Source organism: Oxyura jamaicensis, chromosome 5 (assembly GCF_011077185.1).
Source record: "Oxyura jamaicensis isolate SHBP4307 breed ruddy duck chromosome 5, BPBGC_Ojam_1.0, whole genome shotgun sequence".
Classification (NCBI taxonomy): Eukaryota; Metazoa; Chordata; class Aves; order Anseriformes; family Anatidae; genus Oxyura; species Oxyura jamaicensis.
The window spans coordinates 48893946-48911231 of NC_048897.1; the positions used below are offsets into that span (position 1 = coordinate 48893946).

General features: G+C 49.0%; 1 protein-coding gene and 1 long non-coding RNA gene across 2 annotated transcripts in view; one reads left to right on the plus strand and one right to left on the minus strand.

The window, feature by feature from the left end:
* LOC118167573 lies at window positions 1-2554 on the minus strand. The gene is made up of 2 exons (XR_004751195.1): window positions 2362-2554; window positions 1-2256 (listed from the first exon to the last, which is right to left on the minus strand). It is a non-coding gene; the product is annotated as an uncharacterized LOC118167573 (long non-coding RNA).
* Window positions 2555-2645: 91 nt separating this feature from the next.
* The window catches only part of RTN1 (reticulon 1), a 103710-nt gene continuing 89069 nt past the window's right edge, over window positions 2646-17286 (plus strand). The window contains exon 1 of the mRNA XM_035327082.1: window positions 2646-3122. Coding sequence (XP_035182973.1) covers window positions 2957-3122 — 166 coding nt within the window. The 5' untranslated portion in view covers window positions 2646-2956. The remainder of the gene's footprint in view (window positions 3123-17286) is intronic.

The window sequence follows — 17286 nt, forward strand, 5'->3', positions numbered from 1 at the left end:
ATTCATTCAACTTTGCTGTCACAAATGTGTGTACCACACCTGCGACAGTGGGAGCCCAGGATTTGTACCCAAGGTTTGAAATGGGACTTGCAGATCCCCCCAGTATAACGTGGTGAGGAGCAGGGCTGATTATACTGCTGGAGACTGTTCCAGGTCACCTGGGATGTACAGGATGTGGTGAAATAAAGTCCTGGGTTACTCTCCCATTGGGATCCCTGAAGCAATTGTGCTCTATTTAGGCACTTGTCCCTGCTTGTCCCCACTTCTCTTCAATAAGCAGGGGACGCAGACCACATCGTCCTCCCTCCACATCTCCTACTTAGTAACACTGTGTTCCTGCCAGCAACCCTCAGCTCACGATAACCTTTTTGGTCTGTAGGAATGAATAACTCCTAGTGTGTGCACACATTTCTGATGATGCTGCATTATCAGAAGACCTGTGTGATCGCAGATTGCTCACACAGCAAAGCTGTCAGGGGCTTGGCACTGCAACTGGCCTCCTGAGCCCTCCAGCTTGTACACACAACATCGCAGGGCCACCCCAGAGAGTGATGGAAAGAAAACTGGAGAGTCTGATAAAGGAACATGTATTAAGCCCTCCAGGAAGACATATTTTTGAGTACATCCTGCATATCATTACCATTATTAATAGTAACTTTGAAATTGCCAGGATCTTGCCAGAATCACAATCAGACCATGCACCGTGCATGATGTAGTGTATGTCAAAGGGGGAACAATGGATGAGTTAAATTTGTCTCCATTGCTCATGTGGTGAGCTCTAGATGTGGGATTTGGCAGTGAGAACACGATGACTAAAATCACGCTACCAAACTGGAGCAAACACCAGCTCATCCTGACAAAAACAAATAAAGAAAACCCCATGAGCCGGTGCACATAAGACAACTGGAGCACACTGGAGGGACGTGTTTTCACCATTGTTCCACGAAGATGTTGGTGCTGATAAATGCTTCCTGGGTGAGGTACACATGAGTCAGCCTTCATAACGAGGGGTTCAGAGGAGCTGCTCGGAAGGCACTGGTGGGAGTCAGGATATTGCTGAGTGCTGCGGGAACACAGACAAGTTAAGCTCTCCGTACCTTGAAGATGAAGAAAGATCTGCTGCATCCAAAAACTGGGGCTGGGAGCAAAGATGCATTTTCTGTCTCAGGTGACTTTGGAGAATGGATTACCTGGAACTAGCTGTAAAAATGAATTTGATAGACTCTGCTGCGTGACATAGACTTCTGCAAATGCTTTAACAAAGCAGGGACTCAGTAGGAGACTCACTGAGAGCCTTTACCCTCTGGACAGCCACATTTCAGCCAAGTGGTTTGGCGTCATTTCCTTCTTCTGGCCCAGGTGGCATTGTGTGTCGTGTTAAGGCAGGCGCTGCCCTGAAATTAAAAGACCTATACAACAACTGCTGATCTAGAAAGAGTGGCAAAGCAGAGCAAAGGGAGAGGTGGGTTTGATGCCGTGTCTTTTCAGTAATTGATCCGACTAGGGAGCTCAAAATGAGGTGGTTACGTTCACATGGTCTGTTGAGGTCTGCCCCAAGTACTAGCAGCTGTCTACCGTACAGTAGCTCCACACCAGAGCCAAACTGTGGAGCCCCAGACAGAAGAAATCTTGTTGTTTGCAACCACGCTTGCCACTCATAGCTTGAGAGCACACAGTTTATCTGAATTCACAGCAGTCACTTGACTCCCGGAGTGATTTTGCTGAATCTCCAGCATGTTGCTCATGCTGGCACCTTGGTGCTTTGGTCCCAAACCTCCCCAAAGACCCCCCAGTCCCTGGTCATCGCCAGCGTGCTGAGGAGCTGGTCTGTGAAGGGCCCTGGGGAGCTGGCACTGAACGGCACTGACTCAGGCAGCAGCAGGATGGCTCCTGGGAATAGGTCCTGGAGTCAGGAAGAGAGGGGAGATTCCTTGGGAAGGCAGCACAGATGGAAATGCCGGAGCTAAAGGCTCTTCATCTTGCAGTATGTACTCCCCTTTGCATGGGGAGAGTAGAAATGTATTAAGTTTTCAAACCCAGGGATAAGCATGGCTTCCTGAAGCTGGGGAGGATTTGAAATGTGCCTGGGGATGCTGTGACACTAAGATCACAGCTGGAGATGCAACAAGCAAAGAGCCAGACTGGGGTGAAATCTTCCAGCAGGGACAGTTGCTCTCCGCTTAGCAGCGCGACTTGCTGCACCACAAGAGACAGATCCTGGAGGAGCCCCTTCAGCAAGACCTTAAACTCTGACCTCTCAGCTCCAGAGCTCCACGCAGAGCAGGAATGCTCCCACACTGCCTGACTGACTTTGTTTCCTCCTCTGTAAAAGGATGGCAGGGGTACTGGCCCCCACTGCACCTGGGCAGCGTCGCAGCCCCTGCCCCTGCTCCTCTCACTTGGTGACGGGTCCCACCACCTCTGCTAGCTCCTGGGAATCAGTAAGCAAGAAAATACAATACGGAAAAAAAAAAAAAAAAAAAAAAAAAAAAAAAAGAAAAAAAAAAAAGACACCCAGACACCCACCGTGAGTTTATTTTGCCAAGTGCCGTGTTTCGATCTGTGGGATGCTGGAGGGGGGAGAGAGGAGAGGAGAGAAGGGAGAAGGAAAAGGTGAAAAGGGAGAGGGGAAAGGGGAGAGGTGAGAGGGGCTGGGGCACTTCTTCCCCCCGCCCGCCCCCCCCGCCGAAGCGGTTAACAGGAGAGCAGCGCTGGGCTGCCCTGTGATATGCCAGCCACAGGGTGACGCAGGGGCTGGAAGGCTCCGCCGAACCGAGCCATTTCCACCTGCGTAATCCGCCGGGGGAGCGCCAGCAGCAGCAGCAGCACCACCGGCACCACCACCACCGGCTCCGGCTCCCCCCGGGCTGCCAGAGCCCCCGGCCACCGTCGCGGCTCCTTCTTCGGCTCCATCGCCCCCCGTCCCCGGGATCGCAGCGGCCGCCTGGCACGGAGCATGGCAGCCCCCCCGGACCCCCGGGACCTGCCGCTGCCGGCTGCGGGGCTGCGCTGGGCTGCGGCCGGGCCGGAGCGGGATGGGGCCGGGGCTCGGCAGGGGGAGCCGCTGGCTTTTGGGACCGCCAGGGACCAGCCGCCCGTCGCCATGGAGACCGCAGCCCCAGGTAAAATGGGGAAGGCTCGGGGGGTATCGGGAAAAAGGGTCCTGGGTGCAGCATCCCCAGCGGGGCTCGTCCCGGTTGCTTCCCAAGCTCGGCTCCCGGCCCGGAGGTGTTACCTGCGAGGTAGCGAGAGAGGGAATAAGGAGCAACCGCGGCCTTTGCAAATAATTATGGGTGCTGAGCTGGGGGAGCTGGGACGCAGGACCAAGTTCCCTAAAGCTCTGTGCAGTTTGCTGGGCGTACAGAGTCTGCATTTCTCAGGGCGTTTGATTGCAGCCTGGCGTGGTGGGGCTCTGTCCTCATTTGTTGCACACCTGTGCACATCTGGAGTGACACGTTTCGGAGTTACTTCAGATATGCCCCAAATCCCTGCATGGCCCCGTCTGTTACCTCAACGTGCAGATTCAGTGGAGTGACTGTTCTGAAGTGTTGCTGTATTTTCTGCATGCAGTTGACAAACATCCCTTTAATCACGGATGTTTTGGTCGCTGTGTTTTCCTCCTTTTGCTTTTTGGGTGAACCGAAGGTGCGTTTAGTTTAGCTAGGCGGTGTGGGTTCATGGATTTTGTGTCTTACTTTCGGGATGTATTTGATTTCCCTTGGTTTACGCTTTGTGTCTTTAGTGGGTGTGTTAATAGCAGGTGCATATCTCTTAATGAAACCCACAAGGCTTCAGCTTCCACTAGGTCCTGCTAGAAATGTTAGGGGGAAAGTGGCTCTGTTTCCTTCTCGGTGACACTTACCCCCTTCCTTTCCCTCTATTGCTCATCAGGGAACCCAAATGAACAAATAACGCAGCCCCTGGGAAGCGAGTGGATCCCACCTAGATTCCTCTTCCCTGGGAAGGAGATGTTTCCCTTATGCAACCTGACAAAATTAAACTTGCGTTAAGTTGAGGGTCAGGGCTCGGGACGGGAATCAGTCTGTGTTATGCAATAGCTGCAGGAGCATTAGGAGCTGCGTTTTTGGGCTGAGTCCTTCCTAATCCCCCTCAGTCAATCAGCACAAAGAGTAGCTGGCCAGAAACATCCGAGCCTGCGTGGCTCCGTATATTATTCCACTGATACCCATCTGTATTTTTTTTTTCAGGATTTGACTGTGCGTCTGTGCGCGCGCGTGCTCTCGCCATGGATGTTTCCCTGGTGCTTTTCTGTTTGCTTGCCGCCGCCGAGTTCAGTAGTACAATGGGATCTAACGCCCATCGGCTGATGTGGGCAACGGTTTGCTGTTTTGTAGCTTTGGGCAGGCAGCAAATCTGCTGATGTGGATCTGAGTGGTAGGCTGTGAAACGTGACTTTTTGCTGGAGAGGGAGGCAGATGGCTCGCGTCGTGAGGCTGCCCGCGGTGCAGGGCGTGTGTGCGTGAAGCAGGGCAGGACTGGGGTCCCTAGGTAGGGTCGCCTAGACGGTGTAACGATGTGAAGAAGGGGGAAGAGATCTCAGGAGCTTTTGTTGTTCACTGATGGATAAAAATATGGCCATGCTGAATCTCAGCTTGCAGAACAAAGAGGGGTGGTCTCTTAACTCGTGTAAATGCCCGTTAAGTTGAACGGCTGTGTTACTGCGTACATGGAATGAAGGCTTCTGCAGGCTTAACCTCACCGGTGCATGCAGGCTTACGGAAGGCAGAGCAGAAAGAATGAGAGAATAAAATAAAGATAAGAAAGGAAAAAGGAAGAAAAACAGAGAAGAAAGAAAAGGGAGAAAAGAAAGGAAGAGAACAATGTTCTGCTTTTGGAATCATCCGCAAAGGGACTTGAGATGTGTTTGTTTGCATGTGTCAAACGGTGGCAAGGCAGAGATAAAGTGAGCAATACAGACCTTTTCTGGTGTTTGATAGCAGACAGTCTGATCAGCAGCATCCTGAGCCTAGTAATGTTAGAATAGAACGTTTTACGTATTTTCCATTTTGTTTTACTTGTTTAATAGATAACTGTTGTGTGTTTGAGTGCCTACCCAGCCGGAGCAGCATCCCGACCAGTGAAGCCCTGTGCACGCAGGCTCTATTTGTGGCTGCAGCACCTGCATTTCTGTTCCCCTACCTACACAGCTCCAGCTGCCCTCTCCCTTCACCGGGGAAGCAAAGCGTTTCCCTGCTCTTTCTGTGGGACTAAATGTTCTCAAGTTGCTGAGTAAGAGGTCTGTCATACTGCTGAATATCTAAAACTGTCAAGTGTGTCAGAAAATTCCTTAATTTTCATGCTGAGAGAGTCCTCCTGCATGCTGCTGAGCTGTAGGTATGGATGCAGTGAGGGATATCTGCCTGCAGCAAGTGCCATAAACTTAGAGCTCTCCCTATATAATGGGGCACCTGGGGACACTGTAGACAAGGAGGAAGGCATCCAAACAAGAGCAAACCGATCCGTCTGTTTTCCAGGTAGCTTCCTGACACATCCTATATCTTCCTTTACAGCTCTCAGACAAGTCCTTTCTGTGGGAAACACAGTTGTGCTCTTTGAGGCAAGAGCGGGGTCTGGAGACTGAGATTCTCCCAGCATGAAAATGAATGATGGGAATTTACACACAACACGTACAGAAGTTTTCTTATACGACCTAAAAATTTGCAAACTTTCCCTGATCTGGGCTTTTGTTGTAAGTTTGAAAACCGGCCAGGGATTGTTGAAAGGTTCAGGAATATTTTCAAGCTGGCCTTGGGCCCGGCTTTGAGCCAAACTGGCTTTGCGTCAAAACCTTGGTTTCTGAATGATGAAAAGCAATGGATTTTGCTGCCTGTTCTTCGGATCAACCCAAATCAGCAGTGGTTGGGATTGCAGAAAAAAAAAATCCCACAAGGAGTGGAAAGCTCAGAGGTTTCTGAAACAAAGCCATGGTAATAAGGAGCTACAGATCCCACATCTGCTCCTCCTCCAGCAACACACATCGACTCCTGTAGCTTCTGGGCAGGGGCAAGGCAGAGTTCCTCTTGCTTTTATTCTTGGCCCCTAGGTTTTGCTGAAAACGTTTCACTCCCTCAGATTGCTCCTTCCCAAAGATGAATTTGGTTCAGGGTGAGAGGAGCTTGCAGGCAGCTCTTGCAGGGCCCGGCGACTGAAAGGCTGGTGAGCAGTTGCGTGTTGGGGAAGAGAGCCCCATGTCACCCAACACACCATCTGGTCGCAGATTGTGTTATTTGTTTTTATACATCAACAGTGATTAAAATTCCTTGAAAGGCATTATTTCCAAAAATATTACACAGGCTAGCAGGCATTTCCCAGAATAAATAAATGTGGTTTCCTTTAGAGAAATGGCAAAAGGTAAGAACGGGCTCTACCTCCGCGGTGCAGGTGTGTTTAGGGGGAAAAAAGAGGGAAAAGAGAGCAGGAGCTCAGCCACATGGCCTTGTGCTCTGGTGGATACCTGCCGGGTGACTTACAGGAGTGGTGGTGTGTCCCTTCAGCCCCGTAAAAAAAAAGATACTTCTAAAAAGCTTTTCTATCTCACATGATTTGTAGGGCAGAATTTTGAAAATGCGTGCCAGGTACCCAGATGTCACCGTGGGCTGGGCCTCCAAAACACCATGCCAGCGAGGGCCTGCAGTGAGGTGCTCCTAGCACACACCTGTGTTCGTGCTGGTAGCTTTCACCTGCCTGTCTCTGTTTCTCTCCAGTTACTGGACAGAGTGAGCTACTGGTGGCTTTACTCCTTGGCATGAAGGAGGTTTGAGCCCTGTTGTGCACCTGGGTGGAGAGGAGTGGGCATGAACGTGTCTATACTTTTTGGGTTTGGCACCAGCACTTTTCAGGGATGTCAGAGCACGACCAAATGCAGCATGTTACCGAAACCGTCTGGCTCAGCTGCTCCTTGTGGCCTTCCCACTCCTTTCCAAGTATTGCGTTAGCAAGAGCTCCCCCTCCCTAAGCATCTATGGCAAAATACTGTTCTAGGCCATGTGCGCTGTAAAGGCTGAAATCCCAAAGCTGTATTTTATTATTATTATTATTATTTTATTTTTAAAGTTGCTGTAGAAAGAGTTTTGATAGGATGGATTCACTGACCTAAGCATACGGCACAGGGGAGTCTAAGCAGTTTAAGCAGTTGTTCGTAAATACGTCTGCAACTGCCAGGCAGCCGTCCTCAGATTTAGCCAACTGAGGCCAGGTTTAATCTCACCTTGGAAGAATATAGATCTACGCCAATGTTATTATTGACTTTTTAGTCCTTCCTGATATAGAGAACTGCATTTGTTATTTTTTACTCTGCTCCCTGGACTGGTCCCTCAAAACCTCCGCAACACTGCTGGAGTGAGGGTGACGGAGATCATATGGTGGAGGCTCTCCCTGGCAATGTATGAGTGAGTGCAGATTTTGCAGAGATGGACAGAAACACAGCGGATTTCTTCTTGGACCCTTCTGTTCCTGTAATCCTCATAAAGCTTTACAGAGTGGCTATTTTGTCACAGTCATCTAGAAAAAATTCCTTTGCAAGTGACATCTTTCATCACCACTTGGGTAACGTAGGAGCAATGGCTCCTGTTGGGCTCCTCCAGCAAGATCTCTGCCTTTGAGGTTGAAAAGTGCTCTTGGAGGTGCATAAAATCTGATTTAAAATCCATGGAGCAATGTCGTTCTGGAATCCTTGCAGACCAAAATGCAGCAGTCCTCGCCCTGTTCCCTGCAGGGATGCAGGTGACTCCGTCCCCGTTTGACTCCGCGCCGACGGATTTCGTTCAGCCTTCGGGGCTGCAGATGGATGGAGGAAGAGGATGAGGCAGATGAAAGAGAGAAGTAGCACTGGGGAGGGTGACTCACCTGCCGAATTCTGTTCTTCGTCACTCGGTAATGAAATGTTTTATTTATAGGCAAGGACAGAGGAGGAAGGTTGAGCAGCGCTGTGGATGTTCCAGTTGGGTTTTGCGTGTTGCAGCATCTCCTGGGCTGCGTGGTTCAGTATGTCCCGCTGGTGTAAAGCTCCCGGGAGGCATGTCTGCCTCCTTTTTTTCTGCAGCTCTGGAAAATGCCATTTTGTGCCGTGTCTTACACCTCTGCGTGCCAGAGAAGGAGGGAAGAGCAGCGCCTGCCTTCGCTCTGTCTTTGTAACCGCCTTGTGCTGCCTCTGGCTCGGTTCTGGAAGGCTTTGAGCAAACCCACACCTCTGCTTGTCCTGCTCCCACAGACTGTCCCACAAAGGGACATCGGCCCAACCGTGTGGCCTGGCCTGACCCCGCGATGCTCAGGACTGGTGTGTGGCTCTGCTTCAGACCCCGGTTATTTTGTGTGTGTGTGTTTTAACTCAAAGGTCCTGAAATAGCTAGGGAGTTGTGCTGGGGTTTCGCATCATTAACAGGGGATGGAGGTTTTTAAATGGGGGATGGAGGAATTTGCCTCTCTTGCCCTCCTGAGTAGCCTGTACCTCCAAAACAGGCCAGGAACTCACTGAGCCGTTTTCATCCTTAGTGTGACATTTACGCCCTTCTGTCTGGCTTTCCTGTTGTGTTCTCTTGCTGCCAGGTTGGAGATGCTTACAAAATTCTGGGGTTTCTTTGGTTTTGGTGTTGTTTTTCAAAAGAAAGCTGTCACTTGGCAAACAGCGAGTAATGAAGCGTTATTTGTAATTAGTTTTCTAATTCAGGGGAAGTAAATCTATGTGCTGCGGTAGACTCAGCATGATTCAGCACCGAGGGACACATCCCACATTTTGTATTCATGTTCCTGAAGACACGTCTGCTTTAAAGTCAGCCTGACCCTCTAAGAAACCCCACAGCTCTGCCAGTGAGAAGATTTTTGGCACTCACCTGCAAAACCAGACTTGAAATAGAGGGCACCATAATCGCCTGTTTCAGACCTCATTTCAATAAAGCATTTAAGGTTCTTATTTTATGAAACAGAAGCACATTCTTACCTGCTTAAAAAATGAGGATGGTCTTCAGCATATGCTTAAAGGTGAGCGGATGTTTTGCTGATAAATGATGTGAGAGATATATCACAGATAAATTGGCTTTATTGCCCATTAGGCCAGACAGCTTCGGGTGACTTGTGTGTGAAATAGCTGCGTCAGCACTTCCTACCTCATTACAGCACCACAAAAATTAACATTTATAGAAGACACTGAAATCTGGGGACGGAAATCATTCTAATGTTGTTATTGTTTGATTTGATCTATTACATCTGTTCAGGTGAGACTAAAAATTGTTGAAAATGACTACAGCCTTATAAGCCTGTCTTACCAAGCCTGTCTTACCAAGGTACCGCCGAGGACGGTGCCCGGGAGGCTGCTCACCGAAGGACGAGCTTTCTGTGCCAGGGCAGCCCTGCAGTTCTGTCACCTCCAGGCTTTCCTGTGCCACCCAGGTCCGTTTGCTTTTGCAGCTGTGCTGAATTTAGGTACTGCAGCGGATTTGTTGTCAGAGCTTTAAAGATTTGGAGGGCTTGTTAACCACAGCCGGTAAAAGGCGAATGTATGGGGCAGCCTTGTCAGGCTGGGAACCTTCCCGCTGCCAGCCCCCCCGGACCTTCTGTTTGTCTTGTCCCAGAGGGGATTTTCCATGCAAGTAGTGGTCGGTGTCCTGGCTGCACACATGGACACCCCTGGGTGAGCCCTGCAGCCACCGACAGTGCCATGCCTCCCAAACGCAGCCTGGGGAGGCTGTCCCCACCCCTTCAAAGCCACAAATGCAGAAGATATAAACCTGGCCGATGCCACCCACCTAAACAGCCTAAAAACCCTCGCCCTTGGCAGCCCCTGCAGCAGCTCTGCACAGAGCGGGGCTGCAGGCAGCCCGAGCCGGTGGAGTTGGTGCTGATTTCCTTCTGCTGAGCCTTGCCTCTTGCCGGCTGCTCCCCAAAGCACTTGCAGGCACCGTTAAAGGTCACCAACAAGGGAGTTTGACCATTTGCAAGCCTAAACCTGCCCCCCTGCTTGGAGGTAGCAGGGCTGAGGAAGGAGGATGTCTGCTCCCCCAGAGACAGCATTTTGCATGCCGGGGAGGTGAGGAGGCCCTCACGCCATAAGGATCCCGACGCGCACGTGGCAGACTGCTGATGTACGGGGGGGGGGGGGGGAGATGAATTTCAGTAAGTCTTAATTAGGCCTTCCCCTTGATGTCCTTAATTTCGAGGCAAAAGAGATGCACTTGCTGCTCGTGTGCGTGGGGAATTTTGCAGCTCAGGGCATTTTCATTCCTGGTGACTTCAGCAGTGAGGCGCAGCACAACATGCTGGAAATCAGACATGCACTTCAGCTGAACTGCTCTGCGTGCAGGTGTTGCTGTACGATATGCACTGCCATCATACCTATTTGCAGACTTATTGTAGCAAAAAGGGAAATGTGTTCTCCCACGCTTTACAAAACAAAAATATGGGTCCCAGATTTGCTCATCAGTTCCCAATGCCCTGGTTAGTGCTCAGCTCTGGGTGAGGTTGTACCGTGTTTCTAAGTTTGCTGGTGGTTTTATTTTTTGTCCTTTCATAACAGAGGTTCCTATCTTTGGTAAACATCAACGACCAAGCGGATGCTCTGCAGTGGAATAATGCTGTGCTCTAAACTTTAATAGCAGGAGAGTTTCCTTCGGTGCAGGGTTAACCCAAAGCTGAGGTCGGTTCCTCTCTTCTGCAGCATTTGCAGTTCTTTAAAAAGCCATAATGCAGCATTCACATCGCTGCTGTTTCCTGTGTGCTCTAGCAAAAATACTGTTATGGTTGAATATAGAACTGATTTCTCAGGACTTGCTCGTTATCCTGAATGCCTGTGTGTGTAATCTGTGATTCTCAGACTAATTAATTCATAGGAAGGGTGCTGAGCCTGCAGGAGAAGCTCCAAGAAGATGGGTGAGAGTCGGGAGAAGTCCCAGAGGAGTCAACCTCCTCTGAAGACATTGTTGGTGATAGAAAATAGGCTTTTGGAGCCTCCATGTAGTAGCTGTTTATCATTTTCACTAGTCAGAGGCCATTATATCAACATTTCTGGTAAGTGGCATCTCAGTTACAGGCCAGGTAGGATTTTTACATCGCTGAACAATTTGTAGTAGATCTAGGTGGTACCTAATCACTACTTAAAGTTTCACGCGTGTTTAATGTGGGTACAGAGCATGCAGGACTGAGAAGTCAAGCAAGCAAATCGTTGTTTGCATGCACTAATGTGGAGTCACCAAAATGGGTTTGTTTTACATGGGTGAAGTAGGAATCTGCCTTTGAAGATGCATACTGCTCTCTGCTGATACCAGGAGAAAGAGGACTGGAATTCCTGACATTTATTTTTATTTTTTGTCAAATTCACCACCTGGCAATAAATCTTCACAGAAGAGCTACACGGATCAAAATAATATTTAAAAAAATAGCAAAATCATAGAAATCAGTGTTTATATTTTCAAATTCTCCCCAAATCACTTAGTATGTTTTATACAATATTGCTTCCAGCAGCGTTCAGAAATGTACCATGTCTACATTTGGTTCTATAGCAGGCTGTTTATTCCAAATACACCTAAATAATATCTTAAAAGGATTAATTCTGGCCTATAGAGTTCTCTATTCTACTGCAGGATTGCAATGTCACGCAGATTTTGTTGTTTGTTTTTTTTTTTCCTGCCTTAAAAAATATCATTGCAGATTAGAGAGGATCATTTGATTAGCTATCACTGTAAAAGCCACTTGCCATTTTGAGATTTATTTATTTTTTCTTCAAAGTCTTTCTGACATCAGCCTTTATAATTCAATTGCTGTGTTGTAGAAGTTCAGGTCAGAGCTAAGGAGACAGGCTTGGGGATTTGCGCTGTGTAGAGTGTATGCAATCTGCTTTCACTTTGAACACGGTAAACAGACCATGTATAATCCCAGGAATATTTAGTAGATCTGCCAGGCCACGAAGATGGCATTTGTAATATTCGTCTAGCTGCATGCATTGTTACGTGGTTGTCCAGCCCTGTGCCATCCAAACTCTATTCAAAAGCAACCTGAGGAGGGGGGGGGGGGGCTGAACAAAGCATGAGAAAATGCCATTTCCCAGGAGGATGTTTTGGAGTTCGCACTCCTTTTGCCCCCCTTCTCTCTGTGCTGTTGCTTTTTAACGAATCGTTCTTCTAATCTACTTTAAAGCGAGCATCTAGCATGCTGGATGTTTTGCAGATGAATCATACTGTGCAATGCACTTTTGCATATCTGCTGCGCAAGTACATTGTCGGCTTGTATTTGATAACCTACCAGCGTTCGTGTTTTTTTTTTTTTTTTCTGGAAGCTTGGGGTACTAGCGTCGCTCTCCGAACGAGGATAATGCAACCACTGTTAATAGATCAAGCCGGGTCTGAGGATGTTTCACCACTTTCACGGCCTCCTTGATTAGCATTATCCTCAGAGGTATAAATTAAAGAGGAAAATGTATAATCTGGGAAGCTTTCCAGCATCATCTTTGAAAATGTGAGCTCAATGCTTTGCCGAGGTTTCTTTGGTGGAGGAATGCTAATAGCAGTGCTGAAGCTGTGTGCTGATTGCACCCTAAAGAGTAGGAAGACACACAGAACAGCTTCCTTTCTTTTCCCTTTGTCATCAAGATAATTTCTAATGCTGTCTGCGCAGGATGAACCTCGAACTGTTTCTCCACAGTTCTGTGAACTGGTCCCAGAAGTACCATTTCGGTCTCTCCTTTTCTACTACTTGTTCTCTTATTCTGACAGCCGCATAAAGTATGTTACATGTTTTCCCATCTCAGCCTGCAGATAATTGCTTTCAGCTGCGAGCAGCGAGTGGCCACGGTCCCTTTGCTACATTGGTCAGAGCCTGGGCTTCAGCAGTGAGGTTTTCAGGAATTTCTTCTGAATTTTCTGTGATCTACTGTGGCCTGTTCCTACGAGGTGTCATCACGGCCAGGTGGTAGCTCACGGTGCCTCCCTGCCCGCCGAGGGAAGAGAAGCGTGCTGCAGAATGTGCTGATCTGCAAAAAATATTTCACAGGGAGGGTTTGATTCTAGCAACGTTCCAGCTGTTCTGAGCGGGCAGAAAATGGATTTTTCAGCATATCAGCAATGGCTTGGAAATGGAAATGGAAGTGCCACTTCTTCCAGCACTTTCTCAGGAGGCGGTTTTCCCCTCCCCCCCACCCCCATATCCCACTTGGTATTTACTGTAGCTAGCAGCTTAGCAGGACTGGAGTACTTGGAGCTTTGCTTTATAACATCTGTGTTTCTATTTGCTTTCCCTCTGCCAGCTCTCTGCCAACATCATCCTTTGCTTTCCAAGAGATGGCGAAAAGCACAGACTGGAAGACTAAGCTAGTGTTCCTCCGCTTGTGGCCGGGGGAGGCGTGAGGAAGAGGACGCCGTTACTGGTATTTTGCCAGTGGGACAGCTGATGCACGAGGTGGTGAAGGGTCTTACAAATAGCCCCCAGCAGCAGCATCTGAAGTAGACGCGGGTCTGCTGAGGATCAGGGAGCGCCAGGCTGCTCCAAAGGGGTCTCAGCTTCATCATCAGTGCTTTGGGTTGTGGGGCCCCTCAGGCTGAGGCTCCAGAAAGTCATTCCTCTCTCCTGAGAAATGTAGGGCAGCTATTTTTACTTAGGTGCATGAAGGTAGGGATTTTTTTTTTTCCCCGTTTTTCACTCTTCAATTCTTGTTAAGGATTCTTAGTTACATTTTGCAAAGGCATTCACCCTTCCAGCTGAACAACATTGAGAGAATCCTATAAGTGCTATGCATTATTTACTGCCTCTACTGACATTACTAAATTTGCTGAAGCAACCTATTTCAACAGTTCGAAACGTTTTTCCTGTGGAGCTTTCTCTTCCACAGAAAGGTTTGCTCTTTCCCCTTCATTTGAGATGAAAAGAAAAATGAAAATAATAAGAATTTTTCCCACAGGACAGAATTTCTTTTGCAGTAGCTCCACTTCCAGCTAATGTCAGGAAGAACACAAACAACCACAGTCAGCATGCTTAATTTCAACCCCACATTTACGACTTATTCTTTGCCGTTGCTGTCTGAAAAGCAGCGACGCCAGCACACCTTACTCTCAGCTTGAAAATACCCATTGCTTCGAGAGCAAGTGCAATAGCAAGTGGGATTTGTTAGGAGCTATCTTGTGCACTTAGCAGGAGTGTGTCCTTGGTGGTCTGTCGCTGGTGGCAATGAACTTGCCTCCTGGCCCAGCCCATCTAACAGCTGCTGAGCTGTAATACCAAGCAAGTTCTTCTCTCGTTATGGCAAATGACTTGAAGCCACTGGCATTCACCATCCCAGGAGCTGCACAGCATCCTCAGATTCAAGTACTTACACAGTTCGCCCTCCCTTACTTGCTTACACATTGACTTGGAGATTGGTGCCAAGCAAGGGAAGGAAAACCAACGAAGACAGAAAATCTGGCACTTTCTTCTCAGACTCTATACAAAGACAGTGCAGGCTCCTCCGTGAGCAGGAAGAGAAATCTTTAGGTGCTGTCAGGTTCCTTTCCCAACCCCACAGGAGCTGCAGAGACAAATGCTTCCTTGGCCTTGCTGGGCTGTGTGTTTTAACCAGCATTTTAGGGAAAAACAAAACAAAACAGGCTGTTCCCAAAGCTTTTAACCAATTCCAGCTCCTGTTAGCTGGTCGGTGGTAACTGCCAGGTTACCCAAGGCTGCCTGCGAATCGTCCGCTCCTGCCAGCACTCGGCACCAGGTGCTCTGGATGTTTAAGGCCTTTGGAAATGGAAAAGTTAGGTGTGGGCAAGATCCATGTCGTCTGCAGTGCTGCTTGCCCAGGTGTGTGATCACCTCTGTTCTGCTGTACCACGTCCAGTTTCTGAGGAGATGTGTTAGAGCAGCCAGAAGAAACGGGCTAGGCTAAAAATCAGTGTTGGCAGAAGGACAGAGTTGTATAAATCAAACAGAAGGGTTCAAGGGAGGAGAGGAAGTGAAGACAGAGAGAAAAATGAATATCAGGAGGAAGAAATCCAAAGTACTTTCAAGAGAAACTTGAGGTTTATGGGGGGAATTGGGAAATGTGATGCTTGCAGCGGTAGGGGGTTAAGCTTAGAAGCTCAGCAGGTGCCTTCTGGTCGGCTTCTCCCACATTCATGAGCTCTGGAGACTTCCTAGCAACCCCCACACCCCCACACTCCTTCGTTTACTTGGAGCTATTAATATAATTCCTCTTAAAAAAGCTTTTGAATTAATTTTACTTTTCCAGTTACTTCTTTTACTCAACCTGAAGGGCTTTAAATGCCCATTCTCCAAGGCAGGGAGCACTTTGTACAGCCTTTGGCCATGGAAGTTCCACCCGCAGAGCCGTGTCGCAGCGAGCAGGACCTGGCTTCTCAGCAGGCCTAGCCAAATTCCTAAACACTGAATCATAGAATCAAGGAATCACAGGATGGTTTGTGTTGGGAGGGACCTCACAGCCCATCTAATCCCAGCCCCTGCCATGGGCACAACCCCTGCCCCCAGCCCCGGCTGCCCCCAGCCCCGTCCAGCCTGGCCTGGGGCACTGCCAGGGATGGGGCAGCCACAGCTCCTCGGGGCAGCCTGCGACAGGGCCTCACCGCCCTCTGAGGGAAGAATTTCTTGGAATGGGAAGCTGTCAGAAAGGACTGGGGCTGTTGAGCATCACAAGCCAAATTCAAGCCAGTGCAGGTTGCAAAGTTTGCGCTGTTTTGCTGTTGCTAAGTGGCAGGTGTCCCACCAAGAGATGGCAAGGGGGGTTCTGTGTGCAGAATGGCCTGGGGAGGAGTGGGGGGGTCCCGTCTGCAGCACAGCGCTTCGGGAGAGATGTAAACAAGTGAAAAAAAGGCCAAAGGAGGGCAACCAGGTGATCAGGTGCCTGGGAAGCATGTCCTAGGATGGAAGACTGAAAGAACTGCCTTTTTTTTTTAAAAAGGAGAGAAGTACATGAAAGTAGATGAAAGCCCAAGCAAAGAGCTGGAGTTAACCCCATCTCCACGTCCACGGTGGGCAGGAATGGATGTGGCTTCAGCTGCAGCACACAAAAATGGGATTCACCACTTGGACAAAGCTTCAGCGACTGTAGACTTGCAGCAGAGAGGAGCACTGAAAGGGGCTGCTGGGGGGGGGCTGCATCCCCATGGCTGGAGGGCTGTGTGCGCCACGCAGAGGGACATCATTGCCCAGGTGAGGCAAGAAGCGGTGCTGCTGCCTGTGCCAGCGATGGAGCTAGGTGATGTCTTTCAGGCCTTTCTGGACTTATTTTTCCAGGAGCCTCTAAGCTGGCGTGAGCGATGGCAGCAGGAAATACAGTAATTCCTCCTTTTCTTGCCTTTGGTCCCTGTGCTGGTCAAACCAACAGCTTGTGTTGTTACCCCTTGAAAGTGCAGTCTCAGAAAGCTAGGAACGGCTGCTATTTTTGTGTTTCGGTGCCTTTTGGTGTTATTTTTTTTTTCCCTATAAAAATAGCTTAGTGTTTGTTTTGCAGGAAAGCCCTGCTTTCCTTGGGGGGTGAATTGACTCCCGCAGACAAAGCTAAACATAGCATTCGGTGGCTCAGGTTGGGTACACAGAGCAATCTTCAGCTGGAAATAGTAATAACAATATTTTCAATTATTTTCAATTATTTTCAATAAATGCAGGTTTTCAATAAATGCAGGTTTCATAGGAAGAAATTACAGGTGAAACGTGCAGTGATGGTTGGAGATTAGTGGCACAGAGCCTGCGTCCAAGAAGCAGGAATGGGTAAAAGATACAGCACATACTAATTCGATCTAATTAGTATCGTTAAAAACATTAAGGTAAATGGAAAATGGAAAGAATACACCATTGATTTATAAATGTGGGCTGTGAAGACAAGCCTGGTAGTTTACTTCAATAAGACCCCAATTGTTTTATGATGGGATTTCAGTGAAACGTAAAACCCAGCACTACGGAGAAAATTGCTGGCTGTGACGGAGAAAGTGGAGAGCACTGCAGGCATGGCACGCCGGCTACTGCCTGAAGAGCAGACAGCTTATTGAAGGGAAATGCTCAGATAGCACAGGAGCTGCTGGTAGGGCTCCGTGGTCAGTCTTGGACCCTGCATCATCAAATGTCTGGCACCAAAAGGCTGAGAAACCCATGGGAGTGTGGCAGGAGTCGGGGCGAGAGGCGGCTGGAGTGTCTGATAGCGGGAGCTCGCTGAACCAGGCAGTCATGGGTGAGGGAAATGCACCCCGACACCCTGCCAGGGTGAAATCAGCAGCACTTGTTGAGGTGCATTCGTTTGAGAGAGGTGCAGGGCCTTTGGGCATGTGCTGCTGCAGCTTCTGCTTCGGCCTCAGCAGC